At 40.4% G+C, this 20,627-nt stretch overlaps 1 protein-coding gene across 4 annotated transcripts in view; it reads left to right on the forward strand.

Moving 5' to 3' along the window:
- The window catches only part of LOC101159664 (plexin-B1), a 64,618-nt gene that overhangs the window by 29,984 nt on the left and 14,007 nt on the right, over positions 1-20,627 (forward strand). For 3 of the 4 annotated variants that reach the window (XM_011475201.3, XM_011475203.3, XM_011475202.3), the window contains exons 2-13: positions 3,404-3,493; positions 4,392-5,544; positions 8,534-8,716; positions 13,673-13,801; positions 13,998-14,098; positions 14,400-14,532; positions 14,611-14,767; positions 15,545-15,653; positions 15,871-15,979; positions 16,934-17,509; positions 19,216-19,350; positions 19,425-19,547. In XM_011475201.3, coding sequence (XP_011473503.1) covers positions 4,402-5,544; positions 8,534-8,716; positions 13,673-13,801; positions 13,998-14,098; positions 14,400-14,532; positions 14,611-14,767; positions 15,545-15,653; positions 15,871-15,979; positions 16,934-17,509; positions 19,216-19,350; positions 19,425-19,547 — 2,898 coding nt within the window. In that variant the 5' untranslated portion in view covers positions 3,404-3,493; positions 4,392-4,401. The remainder of the gene's footprint in view (positions 1-3,403; positions 3,494-4,391; positions 5,545-8,533; positions 8,717-13,672; positions 13,802-13,997; positions 14,099-14,399; positions 14,533-14,610; positions 14,768-15,544; positions 15,654-15,870; positions 15,980-16,933; positions 17,510-19,215; positions 19,351-19,424; positions 19,548-20,627) is intronic. The other variant, XM_020703328.2, reaches the window with a different exon arrangement.

The raw sequence follows: 20,627 nt of genomic DNA on the forward strand, positions 1-20,627 counted from the left end.
ATTCTTTATTTCATTTTAGTAAAACTCAAATTTTGACAATATTGTTTTCTCAATGGGCAGTTGTTGGTTAGACCTGTGTGTAGACTTAACAAAGCTCTCCGCCCAATTGCCCATCTTGGAACATCGAGAAGGAGGGTCTAAGGTCAGGGATTCATTATCCTGAATTTTTTTTACCATCTTAATCCCAGAACTGCTCCAGGTGAAATGTCAGTTACAGAGACTTCTTCATGTTGCCCACCTTGTCAAGGCCTTGTTCAAGTAAGGTTTAATATGGATTTGTATTTATTTAGAGATGTCTGCATGAAAGCATGTGCCACACAGTTTATATTTGGTTGTACGCTTTGTTGTACTACGCAGTTTGAAGAATAATTTGTTTAATAATATTTGTTTTTTTCATAGAACACCATTAAAACATTGAGAACTCAAGCCAGGCCCACGTCATCTTTCAGAGCAAAAATATTTTTATATTTTGTTCTTAAATAACTCCTGATTCATTGTGTATTTACTTTTAAAACAGGAACATTTTCTCTGCTAAAGTTTCTTAACAGCTATAATTCAACCTTAATCTCCTTTTTAAAGGTTTCCTCAGATCAGAAACATCTTTAGCAAGTTGCCAACTTTATTTGAGTGAACAGATGTTTGTGACTGGTTTCAACTTAGACTTTGTGATGAAGATGAAGACGTCAAAGTGGATGCTAACAACCAGATGCTAACTTTAGCTGTGACCAACTTGTAAGGTGTGATGGATAAATAAAGCAAAATGAAATGACAACCGTCGTAAAACTGGTATTTTCTAAATATAATCATGAATCCACCGTGTCTGCGACTTTCTTATCTGCGTGTGTGAAACATTTGAGAATCAGTCGCCGCATATCAGGCAGAGCGGCTTCTGGTATGTGAGAACAACTGTCTCAATAAATTCATATGATGAGTAAAACACAGCTTTATTTCTCTTTGAAGTTGAAGTCCCTTATTCGGCTTCCTCACTGGCTCTTTTCTTCCTGCAGAAACTTTCCAAATACGTTTTTTCGTTTGTTTTTATTAGCCTTTTTGCTTTGGGCTACTAACTTAGCAATCCGAACAGCTACTTAAAGTCACATGATGCGTCAAAACAGACGGGTGTGGAGAATAGAATCCAGTAGTTTTCCAAAATAAAACTTCCTTCAGTATCAGAAAATAAACTAAACTGAAATAATCAAAGTTAGCGTATGCATTGCTTTTCTGTCTGCGGCCTTACCAAGTGGCTCATGGACTGGCACCAGTCCACAGCCTGGGGGTTAGGGTCCACTGCCTTAGAAGATATAACATTTTAGTGAAGCTAAAACACTCTACTTCCAGCGTGAAGCTGATGATATTCCACCCTACCTTTCATGTGGATTTGAATTCATTTATTTGGAGACGGCACACATGTAGTACACTTCAACTTCGGAAGTGTCAACCAAAGTATCAGCCACTCATTTTGAGGTATTACAGGATTGTGGTTTGTCAATTAATTGTTGAGCAGCAACAAAGTTTAAACAACTTACCTGTGTATTTGACCAAAGTTGACATTTGTGTTGTGTTTGCGTTCAGCATGGCATGGCATTTTCATCAACTGCTGTGACTTTAGCACAAATTCTTCTCTGGTGATATGTCTAGTGAGACAGAGCTTCAGTCCATCAACAGATGTTTTGGATTGATTGGATATACCTTCTTCCTGATACAGGGGTGCTTCTCCTGTTTCTTTAAAGTAGGATGGCTGCTGATAAACCAGTATTCTGAGGACCCCTCTTGTTAAAGTGCTAAAGAGGAAACCAGTGTTTTCTGTGTTTTTCCAAGCAGGTCAATGTTGCAGGAATTATGAAAATTAGCCCTTTGGATCTTGTAGAATACAATATATATTTTTTAATACAGCCTCCCATGTTGGCAGTTTCCCATTAGTTGCCATCTTTTGGCTTTAAAGGCAGACAGCTCCTTCTTCATATTTATCAGCTCTTACTTCAGGACCTCATTCTTGTTGCATGGGGTCAACAAGTGTCTTTTTCCAACTAAAAAAAAACAAACTACCGGATATTTCTGTCTGGAGTCAGCCAGTGATCTCCTCCAGTGGTGACTCAGCCGTCTCATCATTTTAAAGTTTTGGAGTTTTAAGTTTCCAGATGACAGCTATATGATGCTTTTACATTGTAATGTATCACAAATGTTTCCTAAACATGATCAAACATGAAACGTATTTACAGCCTAACAAATTCTGACAGAGCTCTGTCATGCCCATATTCCCCCTCTACCTTTACGGATGTCCTCTCAGCCAGTGCTGAATGAGAGGCTTCTTTTCCTGTTCATCTATCTGAATGAATTGAATTCTGATTGGATTATATGCTGCATAAATGGAGGATTTTTTTTTAGTCCAGTTCACAGTTCCTGAGACTCTTTAGCAAAGACTTTGTTAGAATGCCGTCAGTTAATTTGGAATTTGTTGAGTGGTGGCAGAGTTTTCAATTGGCCCTTGGACCAAATGTTCTTAACTGAAATTTTTAAAAAGAAGGACAGTAGTTAGTTAATTTCCTTTAATTTTTGCATAAACACGCTACAGATATTTGTCCGGGTCTGGAAAGTGTAGTTTTATCTGCAGTGTTATCTGTGTGAGCATCATCAGAGATTCATGGCTCCTGTTGCTGTTATCCTCCAGAACTGCTGCCATCCTTTTTATTAGGGTGCTGTTCAGCAGATAATAGACTCTGAATCCCCTGCAGGCTTATGTTTTTAGTGCGGCTCTATAATTTTAAAACTGGAAAAAAGGGTTTGATCTTTAAGTTTGAAGCTTACTTTTTAAATGTGCTTTTCTACTCTCACAGTAGATGAGTTGGTTAATCTGTTCCAGGGCTGGGATGCTTAAATGCAGAGGATGAAGAGATGTTTGAAGACGCTTCTGAGAGATTAAGTGCAGGATTTGCCGAATATAGTAAAGGAATTAAAGTTTGGCGGTTGAAAAGTAAAAGCAATGTAAAGCCAGAAAAATGAGAGTAAACACAAATGGGAACTACTGCTAGACGTTTTTATTTTGTTAGACCAACAAAACAAATCTGAGATTTGAGAGAAATTGGAGATGTTGGTAATGGAATTTGAACCAGCAACAGACCAATTAGCAGATGGTTCCTCAACTATTGATCAACCAGTGTGTGAGCCTTTGCCCCTGAGCTTCAAGTTCAGCGGTTTGTTGGAGTCTTTCTGGGTTTTTGTGTTCAGTACAGTTCCTGTTTAGGGGGTGTCCTTTGGTATCATTACTGTTAGATTTGAACTTGAGTCACATCAAACTTGCAGGCATGTTTTAGGCTGGTGGTAATGTGCACTTTTTCTGCATTTAATGCTTTAAATTCTACATTTTCCAAGAACAAATAGTAATATTTATTTCTTTATTCTGCAGGTTGTGTCTCAAAGGATGTGCTTTTAAACCTGCGCTGCCGGGGGGGTCAAGAGGTGACATACCTCTGTGAAGCTCCACTGGAAACAAATGGTGAGGACACATTCTCCTTGAGGCTTATTAAATGATCAACTGCCACTTTGTGCGCCACCTACATACCTGTTAAAGTCAGCACTATAGAAATAGTTTTGTTGATGCTTCCAGTTTCCAATTAATTTGGTTCTGCTTTTACCATATCTGGGGAAAATTTACCGGTAAATCAAATTTAATTTACGACAGTTCAATTATTTATTAAAATCAATGGATTGATTTTCTTTTTACACAATTATTATCTTATTTGGGTTGACCTTTATTGCCAAACGTCATGCCTACGTTTAATATTCAATGAAGATTCTAGGGCCACACGGTGGAACGGTGGTTAGCCCCCTGGCTCAAATCCCAACTGGGACCTCTCTTTGTGGACTTAATGTTCTCCCCGAGCATGCGTGGGTGTTCTCCCGGCTCTCCGGCTTCTTCCCACAGTCCATAAACATGCTTCGTAGGTTGAGTGATGACTGCAAATGGTCACTAGGTGTGACTGAGAGTGTGTATAGGTGTGTGATTGTGTTGCCCTGTCCAGAGTGTACCCTTATCATTTATTTTAATTGAGCTAATTTTCATATCTGTGAAATACTGTTTTAATTTTTGTATTAAAAAGTAACACAGGCAGATTTTCATCATGGAAAAACAAAAAATGGCTCTCATTGGGAATAGGTCCTCTGTGTCTGATCATTATTTTTTAATCGAACCACACTTCTTGCAAATGTCGTGAAAAACCTTTTCAGTTTTGTCAATGAAAGATCTTAGAACTTTGAGAAATGATATCCGTAGGACTTAAATACTTGGTGTACTTTCCTCAATCTCAACTGAAATCTGAGCCAGAAGCTTTCAGTACAGGAAATGAAAGGGAAACCCGTGACACTGCAGTTTATGACTGTTTTCTCTTTCTCAGCTTTGCTGCCATGCCTCCAGGGCCAGAGCAACGTCTCTCTGTTCTCATGGTCCAAGTGCAGCTTTGTCTCCTGCTCATCGCCATTGGCTGGCCCTGCAATGGCGGCGTTGTCCATGGGTCAGGCTCATCGGAACCATATCCCACCTTTAAGTGGAACAACACACTTTTTGAGCACCTGGCCCTGCACCCTGATCCCACCATGGGTTGGATCTACATTGGAGCCAGAGATCATCTGTTCCAGTTGGACCAGTTCCTCCAGCTGCATGTCCAAGACAAAACTGGACCCATGATAGACAGCCGAGAGTGTTTGCCCCCTGTGACGGAAACCAACTGCCCCCAGGCAAAGGAAACCAGCAACCATAATAAGCTCCTGCTTGTAGATCCCTACTCCATGGAGCTAATTACCTGTGGCAGTGTCAACCAGGGAATCTGCCAGAAACGGAATCTGGATTCTGTGAATAAAGTTCTTTTTTCTACAGAAAGGCCAGTGGATACTCAGTATGTGGCGGCCAACCACCCTAATGTCAGTACTGTTGGGCTGGTGGTTCGCTCTCGTCCTGACAGGCAGGCGGTGCTGTTTGTTGGACGCGGTTACACCAGCAGTCATCCACCCATTTCCACTCGAAACCTGGCCCAGGAACCCATCTTCTCCTACGAGGAGACCGCGAAGCTAGCTGTGGCAGGACGACTCTCGGAATACGATCATCATTTTGTGGCCTCGTTTGCCCACCATCAGCATATCTACTTCCTCTTCTACAGGCGGGACCTGAAGTCTCAGTCGCGAGAATACCGCACCTACATCTCACGCATTTGTCTGGATGACCAGGCCTATTACTCCTACGTGGAAGTACCGCTGACTTGTCGCTCAAGGACAGGCAAAATGTACAACCTTTTACAAGCTGTGCAGCTCGGTCTCTCCAGTGATGGGAGCCAAGGTTCCGGGTCAGAGATTCTTCTAGGCGTCTTCTCCACTCCCACGTCCTCAGCCTCGCCCAACGAGGATTCAGCCCTCTGCATGTTTCATCTTGAAGATGTGGACCAACGTATTGACTCCACCAGAGATCTGTGCTATACAAAGATGGGGAGAGAGGAAGGAGACGAGGCGGCCTACATAGAGTATGAGGTCAAATCCAACTGTGCCAACCTTCCAGAGGTGAGACACACACAGACCTACCTCTTCTGCAAATACAGCACAAGCTATAAACATCCATCTTCACATCCACATTCTGGGCATTTATTCAACTTAATGTATGACTTGCTTGCTCAGATGATTCCAGTAGGTGTTTATCGACCTGTCTGAAGCTGTTACGTTCCATAGACCTTTTGTTTTTGTTGCTTAAAATAAAAAATACTAGTAATGAAAAGTTTCTCTGTTAAAAGGCTTTTTCATTTGTTCGTTTTAAAAGCCAAAAGAATAATAAATATCTAGATTGGATCCATTTAGGCTAAATAATTGGACTGTGTAGTCTCGCAACAAAGTTACTTGAACGTATGGATTTGTGGACCTTGTATCGAGATCGATATCGAATCATAATAGGGAAAGATGCACAGCCTGCAGGTCCAAACTGTATTTGGACCTGAACACTTTCATAAAAACGGATTTTTTTATTAGGAACACAACATCAGGCAGGAAACATCTTTTAATGCTTCACAGCTCTCTCTGCAGGACTCAACTGACTTGAAGTCCCTGGAACAACACATGACAATACCCCTTTGTGTTACTATTGTAACACAGCAAACAGTGAATCTTTATGCAGAACTGAGACAGTTCTAACCTTTCAGACACATCACAACCATCAAGCTTGATTTAGAAAGAGGCGTGAAGTTTGGGCTGTTTTGTTTTTTTACCTTGGAAACCACCTGAAACTAAGACTGAGACGTCGTGATGTTTAAATAAAGATTTGTGTCAACTAACAGTTTAGTTTCTGCATCTCTGATGTCTAAAATCTGGTTTAAATTAAACAGGATTGTACCAGTTTTTAAAATGTATCCACATTTTAGTTTCAGGAAAAGATATGGTTAGAAAATTGTTTGGTTTTGAGTGCACCCAAACGTTCAGTAAGATGTCTCCTATCCGAACTCGAACCTGGACCTTGTCAGACTCTTGAGGTCTCTATAGAATGAGTCAAGTTAACCAAAAGTCTTAAGAGAATTCCTCCTGGAATACACTTCAGAGAGGGAAACCACTCAGTGGCATTCTTAGGAGCTGCTCCTCTCAGTGTTTCTAATTACATGTTTGTGTGGCTGTGGCTAAAAGAAGTGACTGCACACAGGAATATTGAGAACCCTCCTGTAGCAGCTTCTCTGAATATACGTATAATCTTCATTTGTTCTTCATTTTTCTAAGAGGTCACAGAAAATGTGAATCTTGAGCTTGTTAGGAGCATCTTTGTGGATTGCAACAGATAACAATTATATTTACAGAGATTTTGTTCTTTAGAGAGGAATATGACATTAGCTTAGTGTGATGGATTTAGAGATGATGATAACAAAGACCTTTCAATGACAGTTGGAAACTCTACAGACAAAAGAAGGTAAAGAGAAAGTGGTTGGTGGGTCTTCACAGATGTCCCTTAAGTACTTTTGAAGATGAAGGTAGAGAATGGAGATGACAGCAGAGAACACAAACACACAACAGTGCAGTTAGACATAGAGATGTATTTTCTTTTTAGTAAAATGTGCTGGGATCCCTGAAGATAGTCGTTTGTGATCAGACTTTTCTAAGACTCTGGCTGTTCCAGAGATCCCACAGCTCATCCAAGTCTTCTGTAGCTCCAGGTTCATGAGCAAAATGGATTACCTAACATTGGTGTATACAGCTGAATACTCATAGCTGTCATTACAGTGTAGACACTGACTGGACGTCCTTGACCTTCATGTTTTTTGGTGCTATTTTTAGCATCAGGTCATCTCTTCTGTATCAAAATAATTGCTCACACTCCAGATTTTTCCGTGAGACGTCAACTGAGTGTGGTAGACGGGTCTGAACCGTCCGTTAAAACATCTCCTCTGTTTGCTTAAGATTTTTTTTAGCAGCATCTGAACTTAAAACACATAATATTGTCCTTTTCTTCAGAACAGCACAAATGCTTTTAGAACCCACACTCCATTATAGCCATTTAACATTTTGAAAGCAGTCAAAGATAATTTAAATAGAGCTGGTTTGTAAAATCATTTAAAAAAATGTGCTTCTTATTATACTTTTGTTTATAGTCTTTCTAACAGAGTTTTGGAGTTGATACAAAGGGACCAAACTCTCACTAGTGGGTGGTTTTTGAAAGAAACCAACTGGAGTCAAGACAGTTTACTAATTGACCTCTAGGTCACTTGCTACACAATAAATGTAATCATCCTATGGTCCAGCGTTAATTGGTCCAACTATGCAAATCAGTTTTTGAGTTGAGCAATGTTAAAAGGTGAGCGTCCTGATGGGCAGAAAGAAGAGTTCGACTGACGCATGGTTCTTCTATCAGTTGCACGAATCCCAAAGAAAACAAACCAAAATCTTATTGTTTATAAAATTGTGTTCTAAAAGGAAATCCAGACAAGAGGATGCTGTAGATTTAATTAGCAATTGGCAAATAAATTGTATATTTAGTCTTAAGTTCAATGTTATCTCAGATCACATTCATTAACCATTTAAACGAGGCTAACGGAGAAAGGACAGTTGAGGAGAAAGTTCAGGGAAAGCCTGTGTCACATGGAAGTAGGTACAGTTTAAAAACTGCTGTGAGGTTTGGGAGAAAGACCCCAAGTTTCCCCTAACTGACAGCTGACTGCAATACCTGTTAGCTTTGAATGTTGAAGTCTTCATTGGCTGTTTTCATTCTGCAGTAGAAACCTGGTGTGAGCCTCGTTATTTTGGTCTGCATTTTGTGAGGGGCAGAGTCACGGTTTCCATAATCTATAACTTCTACAAGGTCATGGGTGTGTTCCAGCTTCTGTGAGCTTCTCTCAGAGGAGACATTGTTTTGGGCGCATGCAATGGTTTCTGTGGTCCAGCTCTAAAGTCTCTGGACCTCAGCGGTATTTCACTCATAGACCTCTGCTCCTCATACTAGATTGTGGTGATATGTTTTTCTCTCCATCAAACTTTCCGTGTGAGAACTTCAGTCTCTTCTCGTTCTGATGTTTTACTACAGAACACGTTGAAAGCGTACCCCTGCGGTTCAGACCACACCCCCAGCCCCATGGCCAGTCGGGTCGCAGTAGAGGTGGAGACCATACTGGACAGCCCGTCCGCCCAACTCACTGCTGTGGCTGTGAGTGTGAGGCCGGGACACACCATCGCCTTCCTGGGAGACTCCAAAGGAAATCTGCACAAGGTACCAGTGTGATGGGGACCCTGGGTATGCAGGGGCAGGTTGTTCAAGGGGTCTATATCATGCAAAATCAACTTTTTTGTGGCGTTAAGTGTATTATAATGTTGAATCCTCACAAAACAACCCCAAAGCAGTGTTTTGATCCATTCATGCATTTATGAGTATTCCTCTAAAAACCTGCGCTCTCAGCCCCAGCTGCTCCCAATCCACAAAGACGAGGGGGTTTCTCACATTTATATGTATTAAAGTGAGGAACAGCCCCTTCCAGGAAGTGTCTGCTCTGCCAGCACCGCCCCCAGGCTAACACACACACACACACACACACACACACACACACACACACTTTATCTGTGAAGCTAGCTGTGATCAGCAAAACATTTTCCTTTTAGATGCACAATAGGCACTTCCATCTTTGCAAGAGTTTGGATGTTTTGTTTTTGTGGGCAGAGCACAGACACACTGCGAGGGTGTCACTATGTTCATGAAAAGGGGCGGCACCCAGAAGGAGCAAAAGACGATGCTTGAGAGATCCAGTCGTCTTACTTCCAGATAGGAAGCTGAGCTGCGAAGATAACTCATATTTCCTAAAATATATGTTCTTTAGTGTGCCAAAGGTAATATATTACCGTATATTTGAATATAGCTGACTCTGAAAGGCTTGAAATAGTGTGATATAGGCCCTTTTAAGTTTAAGAATGATTTGAGGCCTGCTGCTTCTCATGCAGCATTTCAGTTTTTAAACTCACTCCTCATAACCTAACTGGACATTTCTGAAGATGTCAAAGTGTAGATTTGGAAAAGGGGTTTTGGGGAATGTGCACACATGTATGTTTTCAGCTTCGGTAAGTGAAAATGACAACATCTCTGTCGATAACTTCACATCAATGTAGGTCATTAAAATTCTCGTTTCAGTGGTAAGGCCATGACTCCAAATCCTAAAACATTCTGGAGTTAGTGTTCCTTCTGATGGCAGTTTTGTAAATTCTGGTAGATTTGCAGGAAAAAAACTAAAAATGGGACAACTTTGTGTTCTTTGTGATCAAATGACTTCTGCAGACTTTGACATGAGTCAAGCTTTGTCACTAGATTCTGGTTTTAGTCTCCTTTCAGTTTACTGATACCATTTTGTTATACAGACTTGATTAAATAAACTAAGATTTACTTAAGTAATCGTCCCTTTCAGTCTGTTCACGGTGGTTATATAAATAAGTACTTAACATAAACATTCTTCTGCATGATTGTATTTCAATCAATTCTGAGTAATATCCAGCTTTTCTTAAGATGGTTTATACTTTCTTTAAGTATTTAAGTAGTGAGATTTTTCTTTTTTGCCTTTTCAGCATTTAATTAAAATTGTTACATGTATTATTTCTAACATTATTTTGTTTTATTTTAACCTTTTTATGCTATATTTTCTGAAAAATTTCTCTGAATTATACATTTTTACGCAGTGTTAAGTGTGCTGGCAGACGTTCTGCTGATGGTCTGGTGCTCACAGTTGCGTCTTTGTGTCATTTTGCAGCACAGTGAAGTACAGTTACATGTTACCATGCAGTTGCATCACCCAGCGCTGTGCATCAGTGTGGGTCTCAGAGAAGCCCTCACTGATGTCACCACTGACGTGCACGCTCAGCAGAGGCTCGCTCTCCACCCACAAGCCGGGAGTTTACTTTAAATTACAACAATTCAGAATCCATCAATTTGTTGGATTGTTGATCTGTTTGTGGAAACACAGCTGTTGGTGGTTTTGAGATGCAAACTTCTGTGTTGTCTTTAGGATAAAAACCTATTTCCTCGAGCTTCATTTTTCTCACCTGCTGCTGCTAAAACATTAAAAACTGTAAAAATGTGTCTAAGATTGGCTTTTACTTGTACATCCATCTTCTCATTCTGCTTAGTCCTCTGCAGAGTCACAGGAGCTCGTGCCAGCTACTTCAGGGTTAGAAGACACGCTGGAAGGGTCACCACTGCTTAGCTGGGCCTTACACTCACATCTAAGTGACCATGAATAAGAGTGACCAATAATGTTGACACAGGGATTATTGGCAAAATTGACAGAAAAGACTCCACTGGGATTCCAACCAGAACCAATTTTATAGTGAAGAAACATTCTAAACGGCACATACTCAGCTCTCTGCACTGTTGTCAGCTAGTATTTGTAACAGTTCCTTGAAGCAGAAACCTTTTTTAAGTTAAACCAGGTTTTGCTCTAATGACACTCTCCATCCCTTTAGAGAAGAAGTCTGCAACTTTAAAAAAAAAAAAGAGCCATTTGGTCCAGTTTCTTACAGACCGAAACCCAGCGAGACCCTCAACGTTTCGCTGCACAATTTTAGGAAAAATACACTTTGTTTTTGTGGACATTAAGCTATTACGTTTCTAAATATCTTCAATAATTGAATGATAACAGTTTTTTATTCTATTTTTAACTTAAGTTGTGACAGCAGCATATGCCTTTCAAAATAAAATTCACCCTGTGTCAAATAAGATCCTCTTATTGCAGCAGATTTCTTTGAAATCACATATGACCTTTTCTATTTAGATGACTTTAGTGCACTTTCATCTTTTTATCTCCTTTTACCATTGAATATAAACATGACAACAATGGTATAAAATCCAGTAAAAAAAAACCCTGTATGTGCTTTAAGCTCAGTCTGACAGTAAAATGAACCTTTTACCATCATTTTGCTCAATTATCTGAGATGTAAACATAAATGACAAAACTTAAGTAACTGAAACAAGAAATGAAAGACTCTGCATACGACTCCGGAGCCTCAGGTTGCAGACCTGTGCTCTAGATAAATCCAGAGTAACTTTTTTTAAACTCTTTTTCTGGCTTTCCTTTCATAGATTGAAGTCTTGGTGCTTTTAGAGCAGAACTACAAACTACAAAAACAGCCAGTTTTAGAGCACAACTTTGTTAATGTGCAGTTTCATTCAACTGTTGTGCGTCTCTGCTGCCTCTATGTGTAGCCTGTTGTGTCGCAGTTGTGACTTCTGCAGTAATCACTGAGTGACAGTGATGCTGTGAAGTGAAGATTCCACTCATGGAATGAGTTTAATCATCCATCCATGACTGTGACCTACATGTTTTTGACTTTTCTCTGATCTTTGAGAACTTTGTTGTAATATTTCAGTCTTTCTCAAAAACCTTTAAAAGCTCCTGTAATCTCTCAAAATACTTTTGAAGTTTGTCTTTGAACATTTCCAGCTTTTTTTTTACTCGTTTTTAAAGCCTGATCATCTTCAATGATGTGGAAACATCACTGGATTAAACTAAATGGTTATGAGAAAGTGAACGTGCTGAAAGTATCGGAAAAGTTTCTCTTTTTTAGTTGGAAAAGTTTGCTTGAAATCGTCATCAAGTTATAAAAGAAATTTAAAATCAAAATTTTGGCTTTTAATGAAGAATCTAAAGTATTTAAAAAATGTATTTTAGATTAACTTTCTAGTTTGTTCTATTTGAAGTTCAAACCATCTTTTAGAACTTTTTAAAAATGTCACAAGAGCAGGAATGTCTTAAATGATAAACGCGTTGATGCTGGAGCTGCTGTAAGACGGGAAGGATGCAGGAGGAAAACCTGTGCTGTACCTAGATGATTCCCTTCATCAGTGTGTCTGCATCACACTCAGATCTGTGAAGGCCAGGACGTGGTAGCACCAAACCACACGAGTCAAAACAACCAGCTTTGTTATTTCCTCGATCCGTCCTGTCAGCAGCAGCTGGACATGAACTGTGACGCAGCAGAAATCTTCCCGCCTCTCTGCTCCTTCACATTAAAAAAAATGTCTTCAGCGTGTCCTTTCCTGTGTTTGCTTCAAACATCTCCATGGAAACGTTCAATCCTGAAGAGTGCAAACAGTAATTATGTTTTTTTTTAACTGTTGAATGTTTCCAACTACTGCATCTACTCCCTCTGCTGGTGGAAACTGGAAGGAATGCAGAGGATGTGGTTTTGAATGCGGACAGTTTTAGTTTGCTTAAGGTTCTGCGGCCTGAAAACTCTTCCCTCACTGACTGTGGATGCAGTTTCTGCTTCAGAGACACAAGATAAGAAAATCCTCTGGTTCAAAATCCTCAGAGTTTATGCGCACAGCAGTTTCCTGTGGCGCTTATGGGGATGTTTGACAGTAAATACATCAGAGATTTTCCAAATTATGTTTCCAGGCTGACATGGAGCAGCTGCTGCAGCTAAACTCGTCCACCAACAGCTCCGGTTTTACATTTTTCCTTTCAAACCAGGATTTCCAATATTCCTGTCTGGATTTGTTCTTCCAGGAACTCAAACTGGATTTTCCAGTTTTTATTTCTTGGATTTTGGGGAAATCCAGACACATTGTTGCTCTGACATGTCTCCTCACAAAGTATAAACTCCAGTGATGATCAGCTTATCAGCTTGATGGTCCTGAAACTGCTGAGGCTTGTGGGTAAAACCAGAACAATCTAGAGTTCAGCTGCAGTTCAAAGCAGAAGCTGCGTTCAGATCCCCCAGTTCAGTTCTGGTAATCTTCTGATTGGATTGATGCCCATCAGCAGAACCTTTTTCATTCCAGGACAGGTTGGGGAGAATCAACATCATTGTTACCATATAATTTGGTTGTTTGTCTTTAAATACTATTTATTATGTTCTTTTTTTATGTTTTTACGTTGCATTTTTTTGGCCGCTGTCAATTACTGCTACCCAAAACAAACAAACAAAAAAAGTCAAATTTACTTTAAAAGCCCAAACGAAATGTGTTCTTGGATTCTCCGGGTGTTTTCTGTGTGCAGTTTTTCAAATCATACCAGAAAGTTCATGAACACGTTTTTGTTTTTGATATTTTTTTGCTGTTGCCTCATCCCTTATAAAACAGTTCAGATCTTCTCTATACATTTAACATATTGACTCCAAGAGAAGGACAAAAATGTTTATTTTGTATGTGATCATATCTGTGACAGTGTTGTGCGGATCTCCTCAGGTGTTCCTTGGGCCGCACGGCGAGGTGGAGGAGTACTCTGTCACGTCTGTGCAGAAGAACGCAGCCATCAGTTCAGACCTGATCCTGGACCAGAGTGAAGAGCATCTCTTCATCATGACGCACAGCATGGTACCAAGCCCCATCCAAATGAAAAGATCATTCTTAGTGTTTGTTCCATGAGGGCAGAAGGATTATTTGGACTTTCATTTTTTCATTGTCATTGTTGCTCTGGGGAATGTGGGCCATCTATTGTTTGTAATCAGATTTGGGGAGCTTAGTGGGGACAGTTTGCATGACTGAACACGAGGCTTTGTCCTGCTTCCAGTTGCAGAAGAGGCCGGTGGCTGAGTGCCAGCAGAACCCCGACTGTAACTCCTGCCTGCAGGCCCACGACCCGTACTGCGGCTGGTGTGTCCTGGAGGCGAGGTGAAGCACCGCAACTCTGTCAAAGACGCCGCCAGAGGCTCTTCAAAGCAGAGTTTCTCGTTTAAGTTAACATAAAAAACATTTGGGTTGCATTTTCACTACAGATGTAAAAGTTTATAAGTTAACAAAGTTCAAACTGTACCAGAAAGTTCAGAAGAAGTCTCATTTCCACAATCCAAGAAATTTTACCAAAAAAACCCTGAAATTTAAGTTAGAGTTCCTGTAATCTCCTTGCATTTATGTATCCCATCATCCCCCAGTGCATCAGTGTTTTGTTTATACTCCTGGTGTCTGGCTGCAGGTGTACGCTCCAGTCTCAGTGCAGTCGGGGGGGTCAGCCAGGTCAGTGGCTGTGGAGCTTCGACATGGAGCAGCACTGTCTGTACATCAGCGACTTAAACCCATCCAACGTCAGCAGGGAGGAGAGCAGGCCGGTGAGTCCTCTCTTTTTCTGCACAAACTGGAAATGAAAAGAAGCGCATTAGGATGATGGAGCACGTTTTGGTCCTCAGGTCTTCCTGTCTGTTCCTGGACTCCCCGTGTTAGACAAGGGGGAATCGTATTCCTGCTTCTTTCGGGACGTCAGGAGTCCCGCCGTCCTCACAGACCGCGGGATCAGCTGCCGCTCTCCTGACAGCAGCAGGATCCCTTCAGTGCCCCAGCGACAAGGTGAGTCCACTAAACCCAGTTCTAACGGGAACTAATGGGTTTAGGACCAGTTTTCAGGATTAGGACCATTTTGCCCTTGAATCTGTTTCACCCGCACATTTATATCATGATCTATGAACTTTATTGAGATAAAAACTGAAGCAATAAGAGAAGGTCTCCAATTTTGTGACTCCACAAAGGGAACCTGGTTACTAAACCTCGGTTCCTATGTTCCGATGGATTTTCTTGGATCAGCTGAGTGACAGAACCCTAGTTTTGAACCTGTTGTTGCATTTCCATGTTAACAAAGCCTTCATAATTCTTCCACAACTTTCCCGTTTTTAAAACTGTTATTCACAGATGCAGAGGAAGGTAAAAGAACATTTCCCAAATCGTTTAACTGATTTTGTATTTTCCAGAAAAAAATTTGGTTTTGAAATCAAATCGAAAATAAAAATCAAATACTGGTAACCATAAACTTCAAATGAGTTGCTGCAGTGAAGACGAGGTTTTATCAAGAACAATTGATTTATTTGATTTTAAATCTGGAAACTGAAGTTGCTGAAGTTTTTCAGTTACTAACTTCAAGAACTTCTGAGCAACTTTGTTGTTCAGCTTTATCCATTCGTTTTAATTGTTGGTTGTGATCAGCTGGGATCAGATGCGTAAGAACAAAATGTTTCCAATGGAAAAATTTCGTTTGGAATTTTATTTTGTGGAATCCGTTGTGATCGGCGTCCTGCTTTGTTTGTCTGTAGACGTCCTGCAGGCTCAACCTTCGTTCTCGTTCGTCTACAGATTTTGTTGTCGTTACCTTGTCTCTGCGGTTTGGGGACGTTGTCGTCGCAGCGAAAGACTTCACCTTCTTCGACTGCACAGCTGTGAAGCAGCTGTCAGGAAGCCAACCGTGAGTTTCTCCTCTGTAACTCTTTATCCTGGTCCTACTACCTGGATCAGGTGTATCCAGCAAATCAATGATGCCTAATGGGTTTGTTTTTTGTCTTTACTAACATCCTCCTTTCAGATTTACAGCCTACACTTTTTCAGTGAAAGGTTTCATGTTCTTGAAAAACAGTTGTTTCCATCTCTGACACATTTGTATGTGTTCTTTTCTGTGTGTTTAGTTGTCACAGATGTGTTTTGAGCAGATGGGGCTGTAACTGGTGCGTTCACCAGCACTCGTGCACACACAAGTCTGTCTGTGGGGAGGGCGTGATCATCTACAACCAACACGTAAGTCCCAGAATCACAGGACGCTGTGGGATCTGCGGGCCTTTGAACACATTCTCTCCTTAAAATGCTGTGTTTGTTCAATACATACACGTTCCTGAGCTCTAGGCTTTAGAGACAAAGATCACAGCAGAGATTTCCCTCATAAATAACTCCCTGGAGTCAAACTGGACACTTGCTGTTTTTGGCGTTTTGCGCCGGAATGAAGCGTGGCACTTCAGCTCGTCATCCTGAACCTGGAAAACATGCACTTCCCCCAAAGTTTAGGCTCCTTCACGTTCTTCCTCCAAAAAAAACCCTCAGTCGTTTGTTTGTTCTTTTTACTACATAAGGAAACCTCATTACATTTGTTTACATTTGAATCAAACTAACCTTTTTTTACTTGATATACAACATTGTATTTGTATTGAATATCTTTTTCTTTACAAAGTTTCTAAGACATTACCTGTTCAGTCATTTATCCTTAAATCTAGTGTAAAGGGTGATTTTGACCGAAAAATAGACAAATATAATCACTGAGATTTATAATCTTTGCAGTGAAAGTAGATCATTGTCAGTTTGGCTTTTTGTTGTCTTATGTCAAATTCATCATTTAACCCATCCATCCTTTTTTTGTTAAATAATAGTCATCCAACAGACTTGCAATGAGATGACACAAGAAAAGCTACACATTTAGGAATACATTTGGTGCATTTTATTTAGCCACTTTAGTCTTGTAACACTGGCTTGAGCATAATGAGCAGAAAAAACAGACCTTATGATCAGGATGGTCAACTATTTTATTTAACATTATTGTTTGTCTAACTTCATCTTTTTTATAATTTATCATTAATTTGTTTGTCCAAAAATACATTTAGTAAATAGATTTATCATTTTAACTCGATTTTGCTTTATTTTTTATTAAGTTATTGTTTCCTCTCCCCTTGTTCCCCCCCACCACCTTTATGTTTCCATCAGTTCAAACTCCCCACCTCCCCTCCTCCCACAGCCAAACCCGCTAAAGTCATAACAACAGGCCCTGTCACCACAGCAACAAGCCCACCAGTGCCCACCACAGCCTTCATCCCTGAGCTAACCACGCTGCCCCCTCCTCTGCCCCCCGGGCGCTCCAGTCTTCCTCCACCTGTCACAGCTGCACCACCCTCTGTCATCACAGGGGGCAGTGTTGTTGTCGCTGATGAACTCGTAGTTGTCACTCAGAGCAGCCCTGCTGACACTCCCGGTGTCGTGATGGTAACAACAGAGGTGGCTCGGCCCAGCGACGGACTGAGTGGAGATGTTGACCCCACTACAATGCCGGGGGCCACCTCCACCAGCCTCCCAATGACAACCCGCTCTGTGGAAGAGGCTCCCCTCACCCCATCACCCCCTGAGCCTGCAGGGCCAGCGGAAAACGATACGTTTTTAGCCCCAACCGTACTGTCCGGTGATGGGGAAGTGGACCCCGGACTGCCCTCCTACCCTCAGCCAGTGGACTTAGAAGCAGAACTGGAACTGGACTACCAGAACGACCCGGATGATACTTTCCTCCCGGTGAGTTAAGCTCCGCCCTCTTCTGTCATTCTTCTTCAGCCCTTGCTTCAGTGGACTCCAATCACAGAACTTTCCCATTCTGCTGTTGGGCAAACAGGAAGTCCCGCCCCCTGTGGGAAACCGTTTCTGCCTGATGGATAACACCTTTGAACTCTAAACAACATCTTGGCTTCATCAGGCTTCCTTTCTCCTCCTCTTCCAATGTTTGCTTTCAGATGTTGTTCTGTGCTTGACTGAGTCTTTCCTCTTTATTTATTTGTGGTCTGTTATTGAAACTTCTTCATCTCTCAAAGTGGGATCACAGTTCATCAGGTAAAATGTTAGTTAATGTAAAGATGTTTATCTGTTCTGTGTGAAATCTGTCTGTAACATTTCAGATCTAACAGGGAGGGCTTTCATTTCTCAACAACTTGAAAAGAACTGCTGGGACTAAATGCTGCAGTGTGAACGCCCTGTGTGTTTAAAGCTAAAAAAGAGTTTAGGAGTCACTTCCATCTGAAGTTGTGGTCTTCAGGGATGTTCCTTTTTAATTAATTTGAATCCTGCTATTCAATAAAAAGGGCAGATAATTTCTACTTGATAAAGTATTGAGGAGAGGATGAAGCTGCACCAGAACAAAGGTTTTGTAAGATGAAGATGATGATTGGTTCGATTCAAACAAACTGTCTTTAAATAAAAATAAAACCAAGTACATTATATTTGGCTATAGAAAACGGGAAAACATCTCTGAGTTAAAAATTGAGGATGTTGTTCTTGAAAGAGTAAATGAAATAAAATTTCTGGGAGTAATTTTGAATCATACATTATCATGGAAACCACACATAACTTATGTTCTCTCTAAATTGTCCAAATCATTAGCCATTCTACATAAAGTCAAATATTTTTTAAACACAGCTACATTGTATATTCTGTATTGTTCCCTCATAATTCCTTATTTGACCTATTGTTTAGAAATCTGGGGGCATAGTTACAAGTCAAATACAAAACATATTTTTATTCTGCAAAAAAAGCAATTAGAATTGTAAATCACTCTTCATCCAATCAATCCACAAAACAAATATTTCCTAAATTAAGGGCAATAAATTTTTTTTGATTTAGTTGATCTTAGTACTGGAATTTTTATGTTTAAAGTTAAAAAACAATGTGTACCTGCCAAAATACTGAGTTTGTTCTAAATAAAAGTTAATAATTATGATTTTCGAGGTAAAGATATGTTTAAAAAGAAAGTGGTCAGAACTAATGCATTAAGGAATTGTATTTTTGTTCAGGGGGTCAACACGTGGAATTTATTATCAGACGAACTGAAAAATGCAAAATCCAAACTTCACTTTAAGAAAATGTATAAAGTTAAAATGTTTCAAAAATACCTTCTGGACTGAGAGACTTTGGTGGTTGTGAGGTCATTTTGAGAAGTGTTTGTTTTGTTTTTTTCCTCTTCTTTTTTCCTTTTCTGATTTAAGGTTCTAACAATTTGTAGGTAGATGTGATGTTTGTATTCAGGGTTGGGGAAATAAGCCTTGGCTTCACCCAACACCTTTTTTGGTTAATTTTGTTCAATGTTTATGCTATTTTTTTATTTTATTTTATTTTTTTCCCAATGTTTATGTTGACATTGATCAGTGTCAATGTTTATGTTGATGTTTTTAAGTTTGTTTGTTTAACATAACCGAAATAAATGTTTCTCACATTCCCATGCTGCCCCTCAGGGTGATGAAGGCTCCTTCATCAGCTGGGGCTCCTCAGCGTGTCCGTGCGTTGAAAAGGTACTGGGGTCGTCTCTGCTGCCTGTTCACGTGGAGAAGAAGATCACGTTACTGGCACGCAATCTGCATCTCTACCAGGTAAGTGCAGACCTTTAAGCCATGCGCCTGTCTGTGTTTAGACGTGAGAAATGTTTATGTTTGTGTGTGTTCAGGACACAATGCTGGAGTACGAGTGTGTGCTGATCATTGAGGGTCAGACGGTGGTTGTTGACGCCTTTGTTGAGGCCGACTACGTGAATCCCTCCAGCTTCTTCATCACCTGTCAGCAGCACAAGGTTTGAGGAGCTGGCATGTTGTTCTGGCTCTGTCCACCAGGGTACCATTGAACCCCAATTTAAACCAGATAAACTGGAGTTTCTGTGAGGTTCCACTCACACTTTTCCTTTTTGTTTATTCACCCGAAATGTTTTAAGGCCCACTACACACTTTCTACACTTTTCTCAGACAAATATGAACATTTTTACACGTTTCTCTCTTATTTGAACTTTCAAAGCTCAAACCTTTGTAGAAAAATAAATCCAGCATTAAGAAAAAAAACAAAGATCTGCTCTCGATTGGAGATTTATGTCGATTTTGAGAGCTGCTCATACCACAGACACAGCATAGAGGAGATTGATTAACAAGGTCTCCAGCCAATCACGGCGCAGAACACAGCGCACCGTTTAAAGAAGAGGCATGCAAAATTCCACAGAAAGAAAGCAAAACAGCAAGACTGTGAAAGGTAAACCGGGATATAGCAAGGAAACACTGTATCTAAAAAGTAAAGTACCGTAATACATGTATGAGACACAATCTACCCACAGGAAGGCTTGTAAGGGATAGGTGCAGTGAGATTTGGGAGCCAGTTGAAGGCAGATGCCTCAATGGTGGGGTAAGAGAAAGTTTAAGGGGGCTATTTTTCTTCAGAGTAGAGCATCTGTTAATGTGTTTTCTGCTCATGTGAAATTGTCAACAGAAACTTGAAGCTCCTGATTCTCTCCAGCCTGTCTCCAGAGAGAGAAAAAAGGGTGACAACCATCTTTTTGTAGTCCAAAATGAGTCCTTATGTCCTCTGGCTGTTGTTTTAAACCTCTGCTCTGTAAGGGGCCCCTTCCTCCACCGTGATGCTAATTGTTGTATCATCTGCAAATTAAATGATACAGTAGTAAACCAGGATGACATCATAAAACAGCAACTCACAGTTCTTGGATCATGAATTAACTTTGAAACAGCAGTTTCACTGGAGGGAGACAGATTGGGGTTAAAAATGTTTTAGATATTTATTACAGACAGATAAATTGTCAGAGTTTATAGAAATTCTTCCCTCAGTAAACTCAGTATGATCTCAAAAATCTACTATTGATTGAGGCGAAATT

This window comes from Oryzias latipes, chromosome 5 (assembly GCF_002234675.1).
Source record: "Oryzias latipes chromosome 5, ASM223467v1".
Classification (NCBI taxonomy): domain Eukaryota; kingdom Metazoa; phylum Chordata; class Actinopteri; order Beloniformes; family Adrianichthyidae; genus Oryzias; species Oryzias latipes.